Below are 18274 nucleotides of genomic sequence, written 5' to 3' on the forward strand. Positions count from 1 at the left end.
ATTACAGAAGCCAGAACTCCTACTTTCTGTAACCCAAAAAGAATTTTGGTCCATAATCCCAGAGAAGGAGAAACTTTAGGGGAAGATGACTAGCAGGCATGAAGTCCAATTCTATTAGGACTCAGAAATAGAAGAGGAAGAAAGGAAAGACATTTGGAAGTAGTAAATAGGTGTAGGCATGACTTAGAAAGGAAGAGAAGACAGGAACATAGAAAAAATTATTAGGCAAAATTATAGATAGGCAGGCAGTTCTAGAAATAATAGGAAAAAAAGTAGTAAAACTATATTGTGTGATTATAACATATGGACCAGCGAAATGAATGACAGAAAAGTCACTGTGATGGCAAGAAGAAACTGGGAATGATCTGTTGTAAGGTACCTACACTACAGGTGAGTTATTTGGAGATAGACTTGGGCATTAGAAATTAATCAGAAGGGGAGTCGGGCTGTAGCGCAGCGGGTTAAGCGCAGGTGGCGCAAAGCACAAGGACCGACATAAGGATCCTGGTTCAAACCCTGGCTCCCCACCTGCAGGGGAGTTGCTTCACAGGCAGTGAAGCAGGTCTGCAGGTGTCTATCTTTCTCTCCTCCTCTCTGTCTTCCCCTCCTCTCTCCATTTCTCTCTGTCCTATCCAACAACGACAACAACAATAATAGCTACAACAATAAAAAACAACAAGGGCAACAAAAGGGAATAAATAAATAAAATAAATATTAAAAAAATAAAAATAAAAATAGAAATTAATCAGAAAAGAAGTTTAAGGAGGCCGGGGAGACAGCATAATGGTGGTTGGACAAATGACCTTCACACCTGAGGTTCTGAGGTCCCAAGTCCAATTCCCAACACCACCATAAGCCAGAGATGAGCAGTGCTCTGGTCTTGGTCTCTCTCTCTCTCTCTCTCTCTTTCATTCAAATAAAATAAATATGTGTGGTCTCTCTCTTTCATTCAAATAAAATAAATGTGTGTGGTCTCTCTCATTCAAATAAAATAAATGTGGGGGGGGGGGTTGCAGATGGCAGCACACCTGGTTGAGTACACAAATTACACTGAACAAGGACCCAGATTCAAGTTCTTGGTCCCCACCTGTAGGGGGAACACTTCATAAGTGGTGAAGCAGTGCTGCAGGTGTCTATCTATCTATCTCCCTCTTCCCTCTCAATTTCTGTGTCTATCCAATATGCAATATATATATACATATACATAATAAATAAAATCCTTAAAAATAAAAATAGTTTAAGTTCCTGAAATTTTGTAAAATTTAAAGCATGTTGATAATCACAAGTTTAAAAATTGTAATAGAGATTTAAGAACAGAAAGAGAATACAAAATAAAACTTGGACTGGTTTGATGTATTGCACCAAAGCTAAGTCTCAATTAAAAAAAAGATATTAGCACCAGAAAAAAACCTAGAATTGCCTAAACAATCTTGAGGAAAAGAAACAAAAATGGAGACATCACACTCCCAGATCTCAAACTATATTATATGGCCATCATCATCAAAACAGCCTGGTACTGGAACAAAAATAGGCACACAGACCAGTGGAACAGATTTGAAAGCCCATAACTAAACACCCACACCTATGGATATCTAATCTTTGATAAGGCGCCCCAAAGTATCAAATGGAGAAAGGAGGTTCTCTTCAATAAATGGTGCTGGAAAACGGTTGAAACATGCAGAAGAATGAAACTAAACCTTATCTCACCAGAAACAAAAATCATCTCCAAATGGATCAAGGACATGGATGTTAGACCAGAAACTATCAAATACTTAGAGGAAAACATTGGTGGAACACTTTCCCATCTAAATCTCAACACATCTTTGATGATACAAACCTAATTGTAAGGAAGACTAAAGCAGAAACAAATCAATGGAACTACATCACACTGAAAAGCTTTTGCATAGCCAAAGAAACTATGAAACAAACAAGGAGACCCCTCACAGAATGGAAGAAAATCTTCACATGCCATACATCAGACAAGAGACTAATCACCAAAATATACAAAGAGCTCAGCAAACTTAGCACCAAAAAAGCAAATGACCCCATCCAAAAATGGGCAGAGGATATGAACAGAACATTCACTACAGAAGAGATCCAAAAGGCTAACAAACACATGGAAAACTGCTCCAAGTCACTGATTGTCAGAGAATGCAAATAAAGACAACACTGAGATACCACCTCACTCCTGTGAGAATGGCATACATCAAAAAGGACAGCAGCAACAAATGCTGGAGAGGCTGTGGGGACAGACGAAGCCTTCTGCACTGCTGGTGGGAATGTAAATTGTTCCAGCCCCTGAGGAGAGCAGTCTGGAGAACTCTCACAAGGCTAGACATGGACCTTCCATATGACTCAGTAATTCCTCTCCTGGGGATATACCCCAAGGACTCCATAACACCCAACCAAAAAGATATGTGTACACCTATGTTCATAGCAGCACAATTCGAAATAGCTAAAACCTGGAAGCAACCCAGATGCCCAACAACAGATGAGTGGCTGAGAAAGCTGTGGTATATATACACAATGGAATACTATACAGCTATTAAGAACAATGAACCCACCTTCTCTGACCCATCTTGGATGGAGCTAGAAGGAATTATGTTAAGTGAGCTAAGTCAGAAAGATAAAAAGATGAGTATGGGATGATCCCACTAATCAACAGAAGTTGAGAGAGAAGAACAGAAAGGTAAACTAAAAGCAGGATTTGACTAAATCTGGAGTAGGGCAACAAAATAAAAACCCTGTGGTGGAGGTGAGTGTAGATATTCAGCTTCCCAGGGTGGCGGGTGTGGGTGGGGTGGATAGGTATGATGGTACACAGTCTTTTGCTGATGGGAATGGTATTTATGTACATTCCTATTAATCTGTAGTCATATAAATCACTATTTAATTAATATTAGAAGGGGAAAATTGATTGTATGACTCAAAAATTTTAAAGCACAGACTGAGTCTTTTTAATACATAGCCTGAGTCTTTGATATGTTGACTCTCCCAAAAGCCTAGACCAGGGAGAACAGAAGCAACCCACCGGTTGTATATAGCACAGCTATATACAAATAATGTCAAAGGACATAAATTATGGTGATGTTGTGTATGATACAGCAAATCCTAACAAAGGTATTTTTCAAAGTTAATCCAATTACCAAATAATGTGATTATAAAAATAACTATCTATTTTCTTCTTGAACCCTAAGACAACAATTACCTCATGTTTCCTTCATAGAGCCTATATTTCCCCCAGTCCTGGAACCTCTAGGGTGGGGCTCTTTCCTGAAGGCTTCTCTCAATTCATACCAAATAATATTGCATCTGCCAATCCCAATCAAATGAATCCAATGAGTACCACCTCAGCATGCTTCACTTCAGACTGTGTCCAGAGACTTCAGGTGGGAAATGTCAACCCTTCAGCTTCATTACTTGGATGAGACCTTTCCTTTCATAGTATTCTCTAATTTCATTCCAGGTGGTTCATTTCCTAACAAAGTCCCAAAACCTAGATATAGACCAGGTCCTGTGAGATAGAGCATATGTTCACATGTATCCATAAACTCTAGGGCAAAATATATACCTGAAAGCAAAAATACACAATGGTCTGCAATGAGTCAGTATAAAGTTCCTAATGAAATAGTATCTAATTAGACTTAGATACCTTCCTCACCTACCTCCTATTACAGTTCTCTCACTCACTCCAAAGCTAACCTTATCAAAGCAAGGACTGCAAAAGCTGAGTAAGGGCAAGAGACTCGCATACTTTAATGATGACTCTTTAGTCTCTATCAGGCCATTCCACCAGCTGGGGCCCTAATCGGGGAATCCAGAGATTCCCAAACAAACTTGATGGGTCTAGAACTCGAATAAATCCCTCTCTCTATTGTTACCGGTCATTTATATCAGGAACAACAAAATAGACCCCTTTGTGGGCCCCCATAGGACCTTGCCCTCAACTTGGATCAACAATGGTAGAGAATGTCCCATGCTCCAAAGGGAGGATGGACAACATACTCTATGCTACCCCTGAGGAAGATGGGTCATTACTGGGGCAGCATGGAGTGTTCCTATTCATGATCACAGAATGTGAGCTCAGATCTAGAGGGATGCAGAGGTCACACAGGCTCCTAAGCTAATTATGGGCCCCAGATCACATCAAATCGATGGGGTTTACAGTCAACAATATTTATACCCCTTTCCCACATTAGGGAGCTACTCTCTTCCCTGATCCAGCTTTTTGGTCCTTTTCCAGACATGACATCATCTCCCCAGACAATAACTTGGAGCCACCTACATATCAGATTTCAGGCTCAGGCAAAAACAAAAACACTATACTAGTTTTTATAAAACACTAGTATAGCTATAGGCCCTTTGAAATATAACTAAAATATGCCTACTAGCTATCTAAAAAAAGAAGGACCTCCCCAACTCTTCATCTGCACTATTCCAGTCTTTAGGTCCATGATTGTTCAGCAATTTGTTTGGCTCTATATGTTAACTCTCTTTTCTGCCACCAGGTGCCAGATGCCAGCAGGATGTGACCAGACTTCCTTGGACAGACAACCCCACCAATGTGCCTTGGAGCTCTGCTTCCCCAGAGCCCTTCCCCACTAGGGAAAGCGAGAGACAGGCTGAGAGTATGGATCAACCTGTCAAAACCCATGTTCAGCAGGGAAGCAATTACAGAAGACAGACCTTCAACCTTCTGCATCCCACAATGATCTTGTGTCCATACTCCCAGAGAGTTAAAGAATGGGAAAGCTATCAGGGGAGAGAATGGGATATGGAGGTCTGGTGATGGGAACTGTGCAAAGTTGTACCCCTCTTATCCTATGGTTTTGTCAATGTTTCCTTTTTATAAATAAAATTTTTTTTAAAAAAAGCTGAGTAAGGGCAAGAGACTCACATACTTTAATGATGACTCTTTAGTCTCTATCAGGCCACCCCATCAGCTGGGGCCCTATTCAGGGAGTCCTGAGATTCCCAAACAAACATGATGGGCCTAGACCTCAAATAAATCCCTCTCTCCATTTTTACCGATCATCTTTATCAGGAACAACAAAATAGACTCCTTTTTGGGCCCTGCATAGGACCTTGCCCTCAACTTGGATCAACAACAGTAGAGAATGTTCCATCCTCTGAAGGGAGGCTGGACAACATACTCTATGCCACACCTGAGGAAGGTGGGTCAATATTGGGGCATGTTGGAATTTCCTACCCATGACCACAGAATGTGAGCTCAGATTTAGAGGGATGCAGAGGTCACACAGGCTCCTAAGCTGAATATGGGCCCCAGACAAAACCAAATCGATGGGGTTAACAGTCAACAATATTTATACCCCTTTCCCATATGAGGGAGCTACTCTCTTCCCTGATCCAGCTTTCTGGTCCTTTTCCAGCCATGACATCATCTCCCTAGACAATAACTTGGATCCACCTATATGTGAGATTTCAGGCTCAGGCAAAAAAAAAAAACCTAGTATAGCCACAGGCCCTTTGGAATATAACTAAAATATGCCTACTAGCTATCTACAAAATGGAGGGCCCTCCAACACTTCATGTGCACTATTCCAGCCTTTAGGTCCATGATTGGTCAACAATTTGTTTGGCTTTATATGTTAACTCTCTTTTCAGCCACCAGGTTCCATGATGCTACCAGACTTCCCTGAACAGACAACCCCACCAATGTGTCCTGGAGCTCTGCTTTGCCAGAGCCCCACCCTACTAGGGAAAGAGAGAGGCAGGCTGGGAATATGGATTGACCAGTCAATGCCCATGTTCAGCGGGGAAGCAATTACAGAAGCCAGACCTTCCACTTTCTGCATCCCACAATGACTGTGGTTCCATACTGCCAAAGGGATAAAGAATAGGAAAGCTATCAGGGGACGGGATGGGATACGGAGAGCTGGTGGTGGGAATTGTGTGGAGTTGTACCCCTCTTATCCTATGGTTTTGTTAATGTCTCCTTTAAATAAATAAATAAATAAATAAATAAATAAATAAATAAATAAATATTAGCAAAGATGACAAACAGGAATCAGGTGGTGGCACACCCTATTGAGTATTCATGTTATAAAGCTTAAGGACCTGGTGAGGGGAGAGCTTCACAAGCATCAAAGCAGTGCTGTAGGCGTCTCTCATTTTTTTTCTCCCTTCCCTCTCAATTCTTTTCCTTTTCCTTTTTTTTTTTTCTAACCTCCAGGATTGTTTTGGGGGCTGTGTGCCAGCACTATAAATCTACTGCTCCTGGAGGCAATTTTTTTCCATTGAATAGGACAGAGATAAATTGAGAGGGGAGGGAAAGATAAAAAGGGAGAAAGACAGACCCCTGCAGACCTGCTTTACCTCTTGTGAAGCAACCCCCACTCCTTGCAGTTGGGAAACTGAGGAATCGATCCAGGATCCTTGAGTGGGTCCTTGTGTTTAGTATTATGTGTGCTTAACCCAATGTGTCACCACCCAAATCCTCCTCTCAATTTCTGTCTTTATCCAATAAGTAATTAAAAAAATTCAATTAAAAATAAAGATGGAAAACACCATATACCAAAGCTAACAGAATAAAGAAAAACCAATGGGTCTGGCAGTGATGCACCTGGCTGAGTGTACGCTACCATGTGCAATGACCTGGGTTAGAGTTCTCCATTTGCAGGGGGTATGTCTCATGAGTGGTAAAGCAAGTACTGCAGGTTCTCTCTCTCTCTCTCTCTCTCCCTCTCTCTTCCCAAGCCCTCTCAATTTCCTCTGTCCTATTAAATAAATAAATAATAAATCAATAAGTAAATAGGAAAGGGGGTTGGGCGATAGCGCAGCAGGTTAAGCACACATGGCATGAAGCTCAAGGATGGGAGTAAGGATCCCAGTTCAAATCCACACCCCACCTGCAGAGGGGTCGCTTCACAGGCAGTGAAGCAGGTCTGCAAGTGTCTATCTTTCTCTCCCCCTCTCTGTCTTCCCCTCCTCTCTCCATTTCTCTCTGTCCTATGTAACAATGACATCAATAACAATAATAATAATCATAACAACAATAAAACAAAGGCAACAAAAGGGGAAAAATAGCCTCCAGGAGCAGTGGATTCATGGTGCAGGCACTGAGCCCCAGCAATAACCCTAGAGGCAAAAGTAAATAAATAAATAAAAATAAAATAAAGTAAATAGGAAAAGAATGAATGGCTGCCAGGAGCAGTGGAATTATTCTACAGGCACTGAGCCCCAGCAATAACCCTGGTGGGGGAAGAAAGGAAGGAAGGAATGAAGGGTGGGTGGGAGGGAAATAATGAAAATCAGTGTTGTGAAGGAAATGCTTAGCTTTTAAAACCTGGATATGGGGCTGGGAAGTGGTACATTAGGAAGAGTGCTCAAGAACTCAAGTTCAAACCCCAGCCCCCATCTACCTGGAGGAAACTTCATAAGTGGTGAAGCGGGCCTGCAGATATTTCTTATTTTCTTCCTCTCTACCTTCCCCATGCCTCTCAATTTCCCTCTGTCTCTATATAAATAAATAAATAAATAAATAAACAAATTCTAAAAACTTGCACACAAGAATAGACTCACATAACTTATGGGCACCTAGAAATTAATGCATTACATACCTAGATTAAATTAGAGGGGGGAAAGTAGAAAAACAAATAAGAAGGTTGTAAGGAAATTGAAGGAGTAGTTAAGATTCTTCCCATCAAGAAAACAACAGTGTGGGGAAGCATGGAATGTTCCTCCTCATGACCACAGAATGTGAGCTCAGATCTACAGGGATGCAGAGGTCACACAGGCTCCTAAGCTGAATATGGGCCCCAGATCACATCAAATCAATGGGGTTTACAGTTTATACCCCTTTCCCATATTAGGGAGCTACTCTCTTCCCTGATCCAGCTTTCTGGTCCTTTTCCAGACATGACATCATCTCCCCAGACAATAACTTGGAGCCACCTGCATATCAGATTTCAGGCTCAGGTAAAAAAAACAAAAAAACAAAACTAGTATAGCCACAGGCCCTTTGAAATATAACTAAAATATACCTACCTGCTATCTACACAATGGAGGGCCCCCAACTCTTCATCTGCACTATTCCAGCCCTTAGGTCCATGATTGGTCAACAGTTTGGCTTTGTATGTTAACTCTCTTGTCAACCACCAGGTTCCAGATGCTAGCATTATGCCGACCAGACTTCCCTGGACAGACATCCCACCAATGTGTCCTGGAGCCTGGCTTCCCCAGAGCCCTTCCCCACTAGGGAAAGAGAGAGACAGGCTGGGAGTATGGATCGACCTGTCAGTGCCCATGTTCAGTGGGGAAGCAATTACAGAAGACAGACCATCAACCTGCACCCCACAATGATCTTGTGTCCATACTCCCAGAGGGTTAAAGAATGGGAAAGCTATCAGGGGAGGGGATGGGATACAGAGTTCTAGTGGTGGGAACTGTGCAAAGTTGCACCCCTCTTATCCTATGGTCTTGTCAATGTTTCCTTTTTATAAATAAAAATAAAAAATGAAAAAGAAAACAAGTGTAAAATAATAAAAAAGAAAACAGTGTAAGATGATTTTATAATTATTCTAGAAAACTGAAGTAGCAGATCACCCCCCCAAAAAAAGCATTTTTATTTAAGTAACATTCTATGATGACATTACATAAACTTTAGGTATACATCATTATAAGTCAACACCTGTGTCTATTACATTAAATTCACCCCTGAAGTCCAGTTCATCATTCACCCTACCTACAATTGACTCCTTTTACCCAATCTGTCCACTTAAATAGGCTTATAGTTGAAAAGTTTATTTTTGCTTTATTTAGTTTGCTTGTTTGGGTTCTCTACATATTACATCTGAGTAAAATTACACAGTAGTTTTCTTCATCTGCTTTATCTCATTAAGCATAATTCCTTTTAGGCCTATACACAGAAGTTGCAAATGGCAGTATTCCATTTCTTTAACAGCTGAATAGCATCCCATTGGATTTGTGTTTGGTAGGAATGTAAATTGGTATAGTCATTATGGAAATCTATTCGGAGATTCCTCAAAAACAGCAGTTCCTCATGATTCAGTTATCCTACATTCAGGTATTTATAAAAACAGAGCAACGGGGGCTGGGCAATAGTGCAGCGGGTTAAGCGCACATGTCGCAAAGCCTAAAGAAACCAGTTCGAGCCCCCAGCTTCCCACCTGCGGGGGGGGGGGTTCGGGGGGTCACTTCGCAAGCAGTGAAGCAGGTCTGCAGTTGTCTTTCTTTCCTCCTCTTTGTCTTCCACTCCTCTCTCAATTTCTCTCTGTCCAATCCAACAAAAACAACAGTTATAACAACAATAACAATATCAACCACAATAAGGGCAACAACAAGGGCAACAAAATGGGGAAAAATAGCCTCCAGGAGCAGTGGATTTGTAGTGTTGGCACTGAGCCCCGTGATAACCCTGGAGGCAAAAAAAAAGAAAAAAAAGCAACAAAAGAACAACCTTATATTTTTAAAACTTATTTAAACTCACAAAAGTTAGAAAATAAATACTTCCAACTTCCTCTCAAAAGACTTGTATAACTGATACTAACAGCATATAGTTAAAATGAGAAAGAAAAATGAGGGTGTTTCACTTGTGAATGTAGAATCAAAATTCTGAACAGCATATTAGTAAGTCAAATCTAACACTGTATTTAAAACAAGAGAATGATATATTTTCCTTAATACAATAATAATTATAACAATTTAATGGAGATTGAGATATGCTCTCACCTATCTCGATTAGATATGAAAACAAGAAACAGTAATGTAAAACAATATTTTGAAAAAATTATATTTTCAGTTTATTATCACTTTATTGAGGGAATTTTGTTTTACAAAAGAACTGTTGTCAGTCAAGGCATTTCCACCTTTACCCAAGACAGATGCCAGTACAACTCATTCTCCACCAAACCATCATCCTGTTCCACCATACTTAGATTCTATGATTGAGATTATCCATTATTCATTCTTCGGCTTCTGACTTATGTCATTCCACATGATTCCCCATAGTTTCGACCTTGTTGTACCAAAATATTTCATCATTTCTTCTGTGTAGTATCCTATTATGTATATGTACTATAACTTCCTTAACCATTCATCTGCTCAATATTCAAGTTGTTTTCGAGTGTTTTTTTGATCACATCACTAGTCAGCTCTGGTTTGTGTGATGTAGGGAAGTGAACCTGGGACTTTGGAGAGCCAGGCATGAATGTTTTTGCCTAATCATTATGTTTTTGTGTTCTTTGAGTAAATGCACCAGAGAGGAATTTCTTAATTATATGGTAGGCTTATTTTTAATGTTTCCATGAAGCTCTAACCTACCTCCAAACAGGGACTGAAACAATTTTCATTTCCATCAATAATGCAGAAGGGTTCTTTTCTCTCTACATCCATGAATATTTTTTCACATGCCTGTTGGCCATCTGAGTATTTTCTTTGTTAAAGAGTCTGCTCAGTTATTTCCCCCATTTTTAACAGAATTGCTTGTTCTATTTTATTTTTTACTTTTGTTGTTGTTGCTGAGTTTTCTGGGTTCTTTATATATATTGGTTATTAGTCTCTTGTCTGATGTATGACATGTAAATATCTTCACCATTCTGTAGGGTCTCTGTTTTAGTGATGGTTCCTTTTGTTGTGCAGAAGATTTTCAGTTTGATGTAGTCTCAATAATTTTTCTTTTGTTTTCCTGGACTTAAGTGTCTGAATACATTTCCAAGTCAGACATTATGTAGTGTTCTGCTGATGTTTACATGCATGCATTTTTATGGACTCTTGTCTAACATCTAAGTCTGTGATCTATTTTGAGTTTGAAAGAACAATAATTTTAACAGAAAAAAATATAATTACCTCACTAGATATAGACAAAATGCTTGATAAAAATAAACACTTAGTTAAAAGCATCAGTATGTTAAGAATGGAAATTCCAAACTCAAAGAGTGCCTATAGAAATACAGAAAGCAAGAGAATAATGAACAGTTCAGGATAGAAAAAGGGTTACACTGTCAAAGAACCATATAACAAGAGCCATATATACATTTCCCTAAAATCTTAACTTTTAAGGATTTTTAAAATTTTTTATTTATAAAAAGGAAACATTGACAAAACCATAGGATAAAAGGGGTACAACTTTGCACAATTCCTACCACCAGAACTCTGTATCCCATCCCCTCCCCTGATAGCTTTTCTATTCTTTAACCCTCTGGGAGTATGGACACAAGATCATTGTGGGGTACAGAAGGTTGATGGTCTGTCTTCTGTAATTGCTTCCCCACTGAACATGGGCACTGACAGGTCGGTCCATACTCCCAGCCTGTCTCTCTCTTTCCCTAGTGGGGAAGGGCTCTGAGGAAGCGGGGCTCTAAGGCACATTGTGGGGTTGTCTGTCCAGGTCAGCATCCTGCTAGCATCTGGAACCTGGTGACTGAAAAGAGAGTTAACATACAAAGCCAAACAAATTGTTGAACAATCATGGACCTAAAGACTGGAATAGTGCAGATGAAGTGTTGGGGGGGGGTCCTCCATTTTGTAGAGAGCTAGTAGGCATATCTTAGTTAAATTCCAAAGGGCCTGTGGCTATACTAGTTGTTTTTTTTTTTTTTTCCTTTTTTTTTTTTGCCTGAGCCTGAAATCTGATATGCAGGTGGATCCAAATTATTGTCTGGGGAAATGATGTCATTGCTTTTATTCTCCCTGGACTAAATTTTTAAGAGAGTCAATATATCAAAGACTCAGCCTATGTATTTAAAAGACTCAGTCTGTGCTTTAAAAAGTTTGAGACATTCAATCAGTTTTTCCCCTCTCATATTACTTAAATAGTGATTTATCTGACTACAAATTGATAGGAGTGTACATAAGCATCATTCTCACCACCAGAAGACTGTGTCCCATCTCATCCCCCCTACCCCTGCCTTCACCCCATGAAGCTGAAAATCCACCCTCACCCTCCACCCAGGGTTTTTACTTTGGTACCCTACTACACTTGTAAGGATTTTTATGCTATCACTAATGTCAACTAACAATTATGTGATGTGAGCGTGTCACAAACCAATGAGCCTCAAAGTGTGGTTCCTGCAGTATCAGTGTTACCTGGAAACCTGAAGAAGAAGAAAAAATATATATAAACACTCCAACCCCTCTCCAGATCTACTGAATGAGAAACTGTGAGAGTGGCATCCAGAAATAATATACTTTCATAAGTCCTTCAGAAGATTCTTTTTTTAAAATTTCTTTATTGGGGGATTAATGTTTTACAGTTTTGACAGTAAATACAGTTTGTACATGCATGACATTTCTCAATTTTCCATACAACAATACAACCACCAGTAGGTCCTCTGCCATCCTGTTCTAGGACCTGAACTTCACACACCCACCCCAGTCTTTTACTTTGGTGAAAGACACTAACTCCAGTCCAAGATCTGCATAGTGTTTTCTCTTCTGTTCTTGTTTTTCAACTTCTGCTGGTGAATGAGACCACCCCATATTCATCCTTCTGTTTCTCACTTATTTCACTTAACATGATTTCTTCAAGCTCCATCCAAAATGGGCTGAAAACGGTGAAATCACCATTTTTATTCTGAAAATATCCACTAGTTCTAGTTTATCTATCTCCTCATTTAGCTCCCTTGTTTTTTTTATTGATTTTCTGCCTGGATAATCTGTCAAGTTGAGAGAGTGGGGTGTTGATGTCCCCTCCTATTACTGTGTTGCTGTTAATATATTGCTGTAGCTCTTTCAGTAGATGTTTGATGTATTCAGATGGTTTCTCATTGGGTGCATAGATGTTGATAATTGTTAAGTCCTTGTGATTGACTGATCCTCTGAGCATTAAGTAATGTCCATCCCTATCTTTTTAAATTTTATTTATTTTAAAGTCTATCATGTCAGATATGAGAATAGCTATTCCTGCCCTTTTGTGTGGGCCATTGGCTTGAATGATAGTTTTCCATCCTTTCACTTTGAGTCTGTGTTTGTCTTGCTGAATTAGGTGGGTTTTCTGTAGACAGTATATTGTTGGGTTGTATTTTCTGATCCATCTTCCTACTCTGTGCCTTTTAATAGGTGAATTCAAGCCATTGACATTTATTGATATCATAGATTGAAGATATTTTAATGCCATTATTATAGACTTTTAGAGTGTTCTGATATATGGCCTATTTATGGTGGTCTGACTGTTTACAGGAGACCTTTCGGAAATTCATTCAGGGCAGGCTTGATGGCAGTTGATTCTTTCAAATGTTACTTGTCTGAGATTTTTATGCCTCCATCTAGTCTGAATGACAGTCTAGCAGGATACAGTTGTCTTGGTTGAAAGCCTTTTCATTAAGCACTCGATAGATATCTTGCCATTCTCTTCTGGCCTGTAGTGTTTGTGTGGAGAAGTCTGCTGCTAATCTTATGGGTTTTCCTCTGTAGGTGACTCTTGGTTTTCTCTTGCAGCCTTCAGGATCCTTTCTTTACCCTTATTCATTTTCATTCTAAATATGTTGTGTCTTGGTGTCTTTAAGTCTGGATTAATTCTGTTAATTCTGGACTTCTTGAACCTTTATGTCTTATACGTTGTCTAGACTAAAGAAGTTCTCAGCTATTACGTCCTGTAGAATGCTTTCTTCCCCTCCCTCTCTTTCTTCCTCTGGTAGGCCAATAATGCATATATTATTTCTTTTGAAGTAACCCCATATGTCTCTGTTGTTGTTTTCAGTATCTCTTAATCTCTTTGAGATCTTTTAATTCTTTCTTAGTTTTCTCTAATTCATCCTGGATCTTGCTAATTCTATCTTCAGCCTCATTTATTCTATTCTCTCTCACCTCTGTTGTTTTCTGTAGTTCATCTATTTTGTTACCCTGTTATGAAACTGTATTAACTTGTTCAACTAGTTGTCTCTTAACTTAGCTATTTCAGCTCTCATCCCTCTATGTACCTCGAGATAGTAAATGCTTTCTTTCATAGTCTCATTTGTTGTTTCTGCATTTCTGATGACAATTCTTTCAAACTCTTTCCTCACTCCTATGACTAAGTCCTTAACTAGCATTTGGAAGTTGCTCTCATTCTTCTGTGTTTCTACCTTTGGGGAGCTTTTATCTGGACTTTTGTCCTGGTTCACTTCTCCAATGTCTCTCCTTGTTTTAACCATTATTGTAGTGTGTTATGAGGTCCTTCTCTCAGTACTTTTCAGTCCACTGATCACTCTTGCCTGGATTGACTTGTGTCTAAGTAAGGTACTTAAAAAGTTCACAGTTGTGGAAATTAACAGTTGTTTCAATGTTATCTTAATCTCTGAGTTGGAGCACAATGGCTGTTAAAGCCTCTTTTGTTCTTTTTCTTCCCTATAGGCTATGGGAGCATGAGGCCTTTTAAAGTATAAGTAGGTTTCTTAGCTTAATCACTCACTCCTGACCAAAAGATAAAGCAGCATGGGGAAAAGATAGCACAGTGGTTATGCAAAGAGACTCCCAACCCTAAGGATCCAAAGCTCTGGGCTCAATTCAGCGTCTCTGCCAAGCCGGGCAGCACTGCTGGGCCCTGTTGAGTTTCTAAACAAGTCCCATTTACAGTCTGTAGGTTCTGAGGCAATTATTCACCATGTTCTCATGAGGAGAACAATGTGGAAAGGATTGCACTATACAGCCTCACTGCTAGACCACCATGGTGTAGATCTTCCCCTGAGTTTTCCAGTCAGTTCTCTGTTCCCAGATGTTAGCACACAGCCTCCCCACTGGTGCTCCAGCCTCTGAGGGCAGTAGCAATGGAGACACAAAGTTGCATTTATTAAGTCTTAGGGGAGTCTTCTCCTCCCTTCAACAGTCTTTTTGTTGCTAAAAACAGACTGGTGGTGGCTCCTCAACTGGCAAACTGCCAGACTGTTACCAGCTGCTCAGGAGTAGATATGAGTTTATGCCCCAGGAATCTCTCCTTAGGCTCCTCTCTGTCCACGAGCCACACATGTTTTCACTCACTGGTGACTTGGTGGGTTCCCAAAGTAGTCCCAGTCTCGTCTTGTTGCAGTCTCAGGTAATCTCTGATAGTCCTTGTTCTTTAGAGAAGTTTCTCAACTGGGTAAACTTGGAGGTCTGGGCAGAGTTGTGGTCTCTGGTTGCTCTGGTGATTTGGTGTGTTCCCAAAGTAATTCTAGTTGTCTTGTTGCCATCCCAGGTCCAGAAGGTTCCAGTAAGAATCAATCACCACTGGGAGTCGGATGGTAGCTCAGCGGGTTAAGCGCATGTGGCACAAAGCACAAGGACTGGCAGAAGGATCCTGGTTCGAGCCCCCAGCTCCCCACCTGCAGGGGAGTCACTTCACAGGCGGTGAAGCAGGTCTGCAGGTGTCTGTCTTTCTCTCCCCCTCTCTGTCTTCCCCTCCTATCTCCATTTCTCTCTGTCCTATCCAACAACAACAACATCAAAAACAACAACAATAATAACTACAACAATAAAACAAGGGCAACAAAAAGGGAATAAATAAATACTAAAACAAAAGAAAAAATTATTAAAAAAAAATCAATCATCACTATCAGAAACCATGATTTCTAAAGCATCCAAGCCTATACACTGATATTCCAGTTAACAAAAGGAAAATCCCAACTGGTAGATGCTGGCGTCATTAATTCATGGGGTTGACCATCAGATGCCCATATTCAGTTATAAATTAGATGAGAGTAGTTGAACAATATCCTTTTTCTTCATGATGTCCTGGTAACATATATAAAAGGAGGGAAAACACTATTAAAAGAACAAGAAATTCCTAACACAAGAATTTGCTATACCTCGATGTAGTACCAAATTATTTTATGTACATCTAAAGTCAGAATGACTTTTGGAAAATAACATGACTCTTGCAAATGGAGAGGATTACCTCTAAGAGGCTTTTCAACAGTTCAAAATGAGAAGGGGAAAAAAATCATTGATTCAACATAGCACAGGCAGCTACCAAAAGAGGAAAAAAAAAATTACAGAGGAGAAAGAACGTACAGTTATGTTGGACACTGATGCCCAAGCCAAAGTGCAATTAGTAGACTGCAATATCTCTCTTCCAAAATCCCACAGTAAGGATCTTGTTTTCCAGATAAAGACTATACCTTATAAACTTCTTCCAACTCATGATCCAGCTTTGCTGCCCTCTTTAGAAAACCATGCTTGGTGGTAGTGACTTTTGGTTTGGGAGGTGTGATTCGGGGTTGTGTCACAAAATCTGGGAGACATGACTCAAGTTGGACCAATCCTACAGAAAGGAAGCACATAACTTTAGTAGCTGGGGCTTAAACTTAGCATTTTGAAACTGTATTTTTTATTTTTAGAATTTCTAGTCAAGTAGTTTGATTTGGAATTACCAATAAGATGTAGCTGCTATAATTGTCCCTGAAATGTTAAACACATTTCTCTATAATTGAATTATCTTCTTAGTGACAGACACTAGCATGGAAAATGCATTCTACAACTGGAACATTACCTTAGGAAAGTTATAAATACCATATTAGTAATCAATATAAAACTACTAATCATATAGGACATAGTGCCAGCATTCTAAAGTAAATGTATACATTTCTCGTATTTTGTTCTGGAGATGTCAACTAGGGCTACAAATTCATAAATGTAGCCATAAATTTGTGATCCTTGCCATGTAATGCTTCAACTTGTTAAGTGAAAAAGTTCAAATAAATCTGTCTCAAACTTTATTATTATTATTATTATATTTATTTATTTATTTGCCTCCAGGGTTATCACTGTGGCTTGGTGCCTGCACTATGAATCCACTGCTGCTGGAAGCCATCTTTTTTTTTCATTGTTGTTGCTGTTATTGTTGTTGTTGCTGTTGTTGGATAGGACAGAGAAAAATTGAGGGGGAGAGAAAGACCTGCTTCACAGCTTGTGAAGCGACGCTCTGCAGGTGGGGAACCAGGGGCTGGAACTGGGTTCCTTGAGCCATCCTTGCACTTAGTACTGTGTGTGCTTAAACCCTGTGCACTACCGCTTGGCCCCCTGTCTTGAACTTTATGACAAGAATAGCCTTCTCCATGAATTTATTGAGTATCTTCCTTTGCCTAACAGTTTTCATTTCTTCTAAAATGGCTAATTCTATTATACATTTTATTTTCTTCTTAACAAAATATAAAATCTTCTTCCTATTTAGTATTTGCATAATTTTGATTATGGGTATCAATAGACACTTTAACATGTTTTAGAGATAATTGACTTTAACCCCTTAATAAATTGTTTTATAGTACATTCACTTAGGTATTTGGGTCTTGATTTGTCTGAATTCACCTTATTAAGAATATTAAATAGGTGTGGTCTGGGAGGTGGCATCGGACTCTTAAACATGAGGTACTGAGTTCAATCCCCGGCAGCACATGTACCAGAGTGATGTCTGGTTCTTTCTCTCTCTTCTCCTATCTTTCTCATTTATAAATAAATAAAATCTTGAAAAAAAATATTAAATGTACTTACCCAGAAGTAAACACACTCTCTCTAAGACTTTGTGAGAACCATTATGGTTATCATACAGAACTTTGGTGATGGGTGTGGTGTGGAACTATATATACCCTGTAATCTTACAGTCTTGTAAACCACTACGAATGACATATTTAAAAAATTGCAATAAATAAATAAATGTGTTCACTGCTATTTCTTATAAATATCTTTATTTGTTGTTTAACTTTTAATTTAAATTTGTGTGTTTTATATATCTAATCTATATTTCTACTATATCCCTCTTACAACAGACTGGTGATCATGTAAATTACTTACCTTCATAAGTATTGAGATAATAGTTTTTTACTACAAAATCCTCTGAGTTATTGTCTGGGAAACGACCAAGACGAGATAGAGGTCCATAGACCTGTGATGCATAATCAGAATAGTCTTTGATGATATTTCTTCTCTCGAACTTCCCTTCTATATTCTTTCTCCTTCCCACAAGTTTTCTGATTGCTAAAATAAAACATATCTCCATGACTACCTCCAAAATATTGTTATGAATGATCTAACTGCAGAATGGTAAACCAGATCTAGGTTTTATTTAGAGGGAGAGAAGTTATTGAACTGTATGACTTTCATGAAAGCCATTCACTATAGCCAGAACACATTTACTTAGTCATTCACAATTCTCCACTAATTCTTTTTTATATATAAACTATTGATATACTTAGAGTATCTAAACAGATATATTATGTATATCTATAATAATAAAATTTATGGAAGAGGATGAACAGGAAAAATACCTACATGTCTCTTTTAGGAAGGAATTAATCTCTTTTAGAAAGGTTGAGAAATGAGTATGGGGAGATCAACACAGACACAC

At 39.2% G+C, this 18274-nt stretch overlaps 1 protein-coding gene across 2 annotated transcripts in view; it reads right to left on the reverse strand.

Moving 5' to 3' along the window:
* CFAP91 (cilia and flagella associated protein 91) overlaps positions 1-18274 on the reverse strand; it is a 101658-nt gene that overhangs the window by 42019 nt on the left and 41365 nt on the right. For both annotated transcript variants that reach the window (XM_007532112.3, XM_060198307.1), the window contains exons 9-10: positions 17722-17904; positions 16053-16195 (exon numbers count right to left, since the gene is read on the reverse strand). In XM_007532112.3, the coding sequence (XP_007532174.1) occupies positions 16053-16195; positions 17722-17904 (326 nt within the window). The remainder of the gene's footprint in view (positions 1-16052; positions 16196-17721; positions 17905-18274) is intronic.

This window comes from Erinaceus europaeus, chromosome 9 (genome assembly GCF_950295315.1).
Source record: "Erinaceus europaeus chromosome 9, mEriEur2.1, whole genome shotgun sequence".
NCBI lineage: Eukaryota > Metazoa > Chordata > Mammalia > Eulipotyphla > Erinaceidae > Erinaceus > Erinaceus europaeus.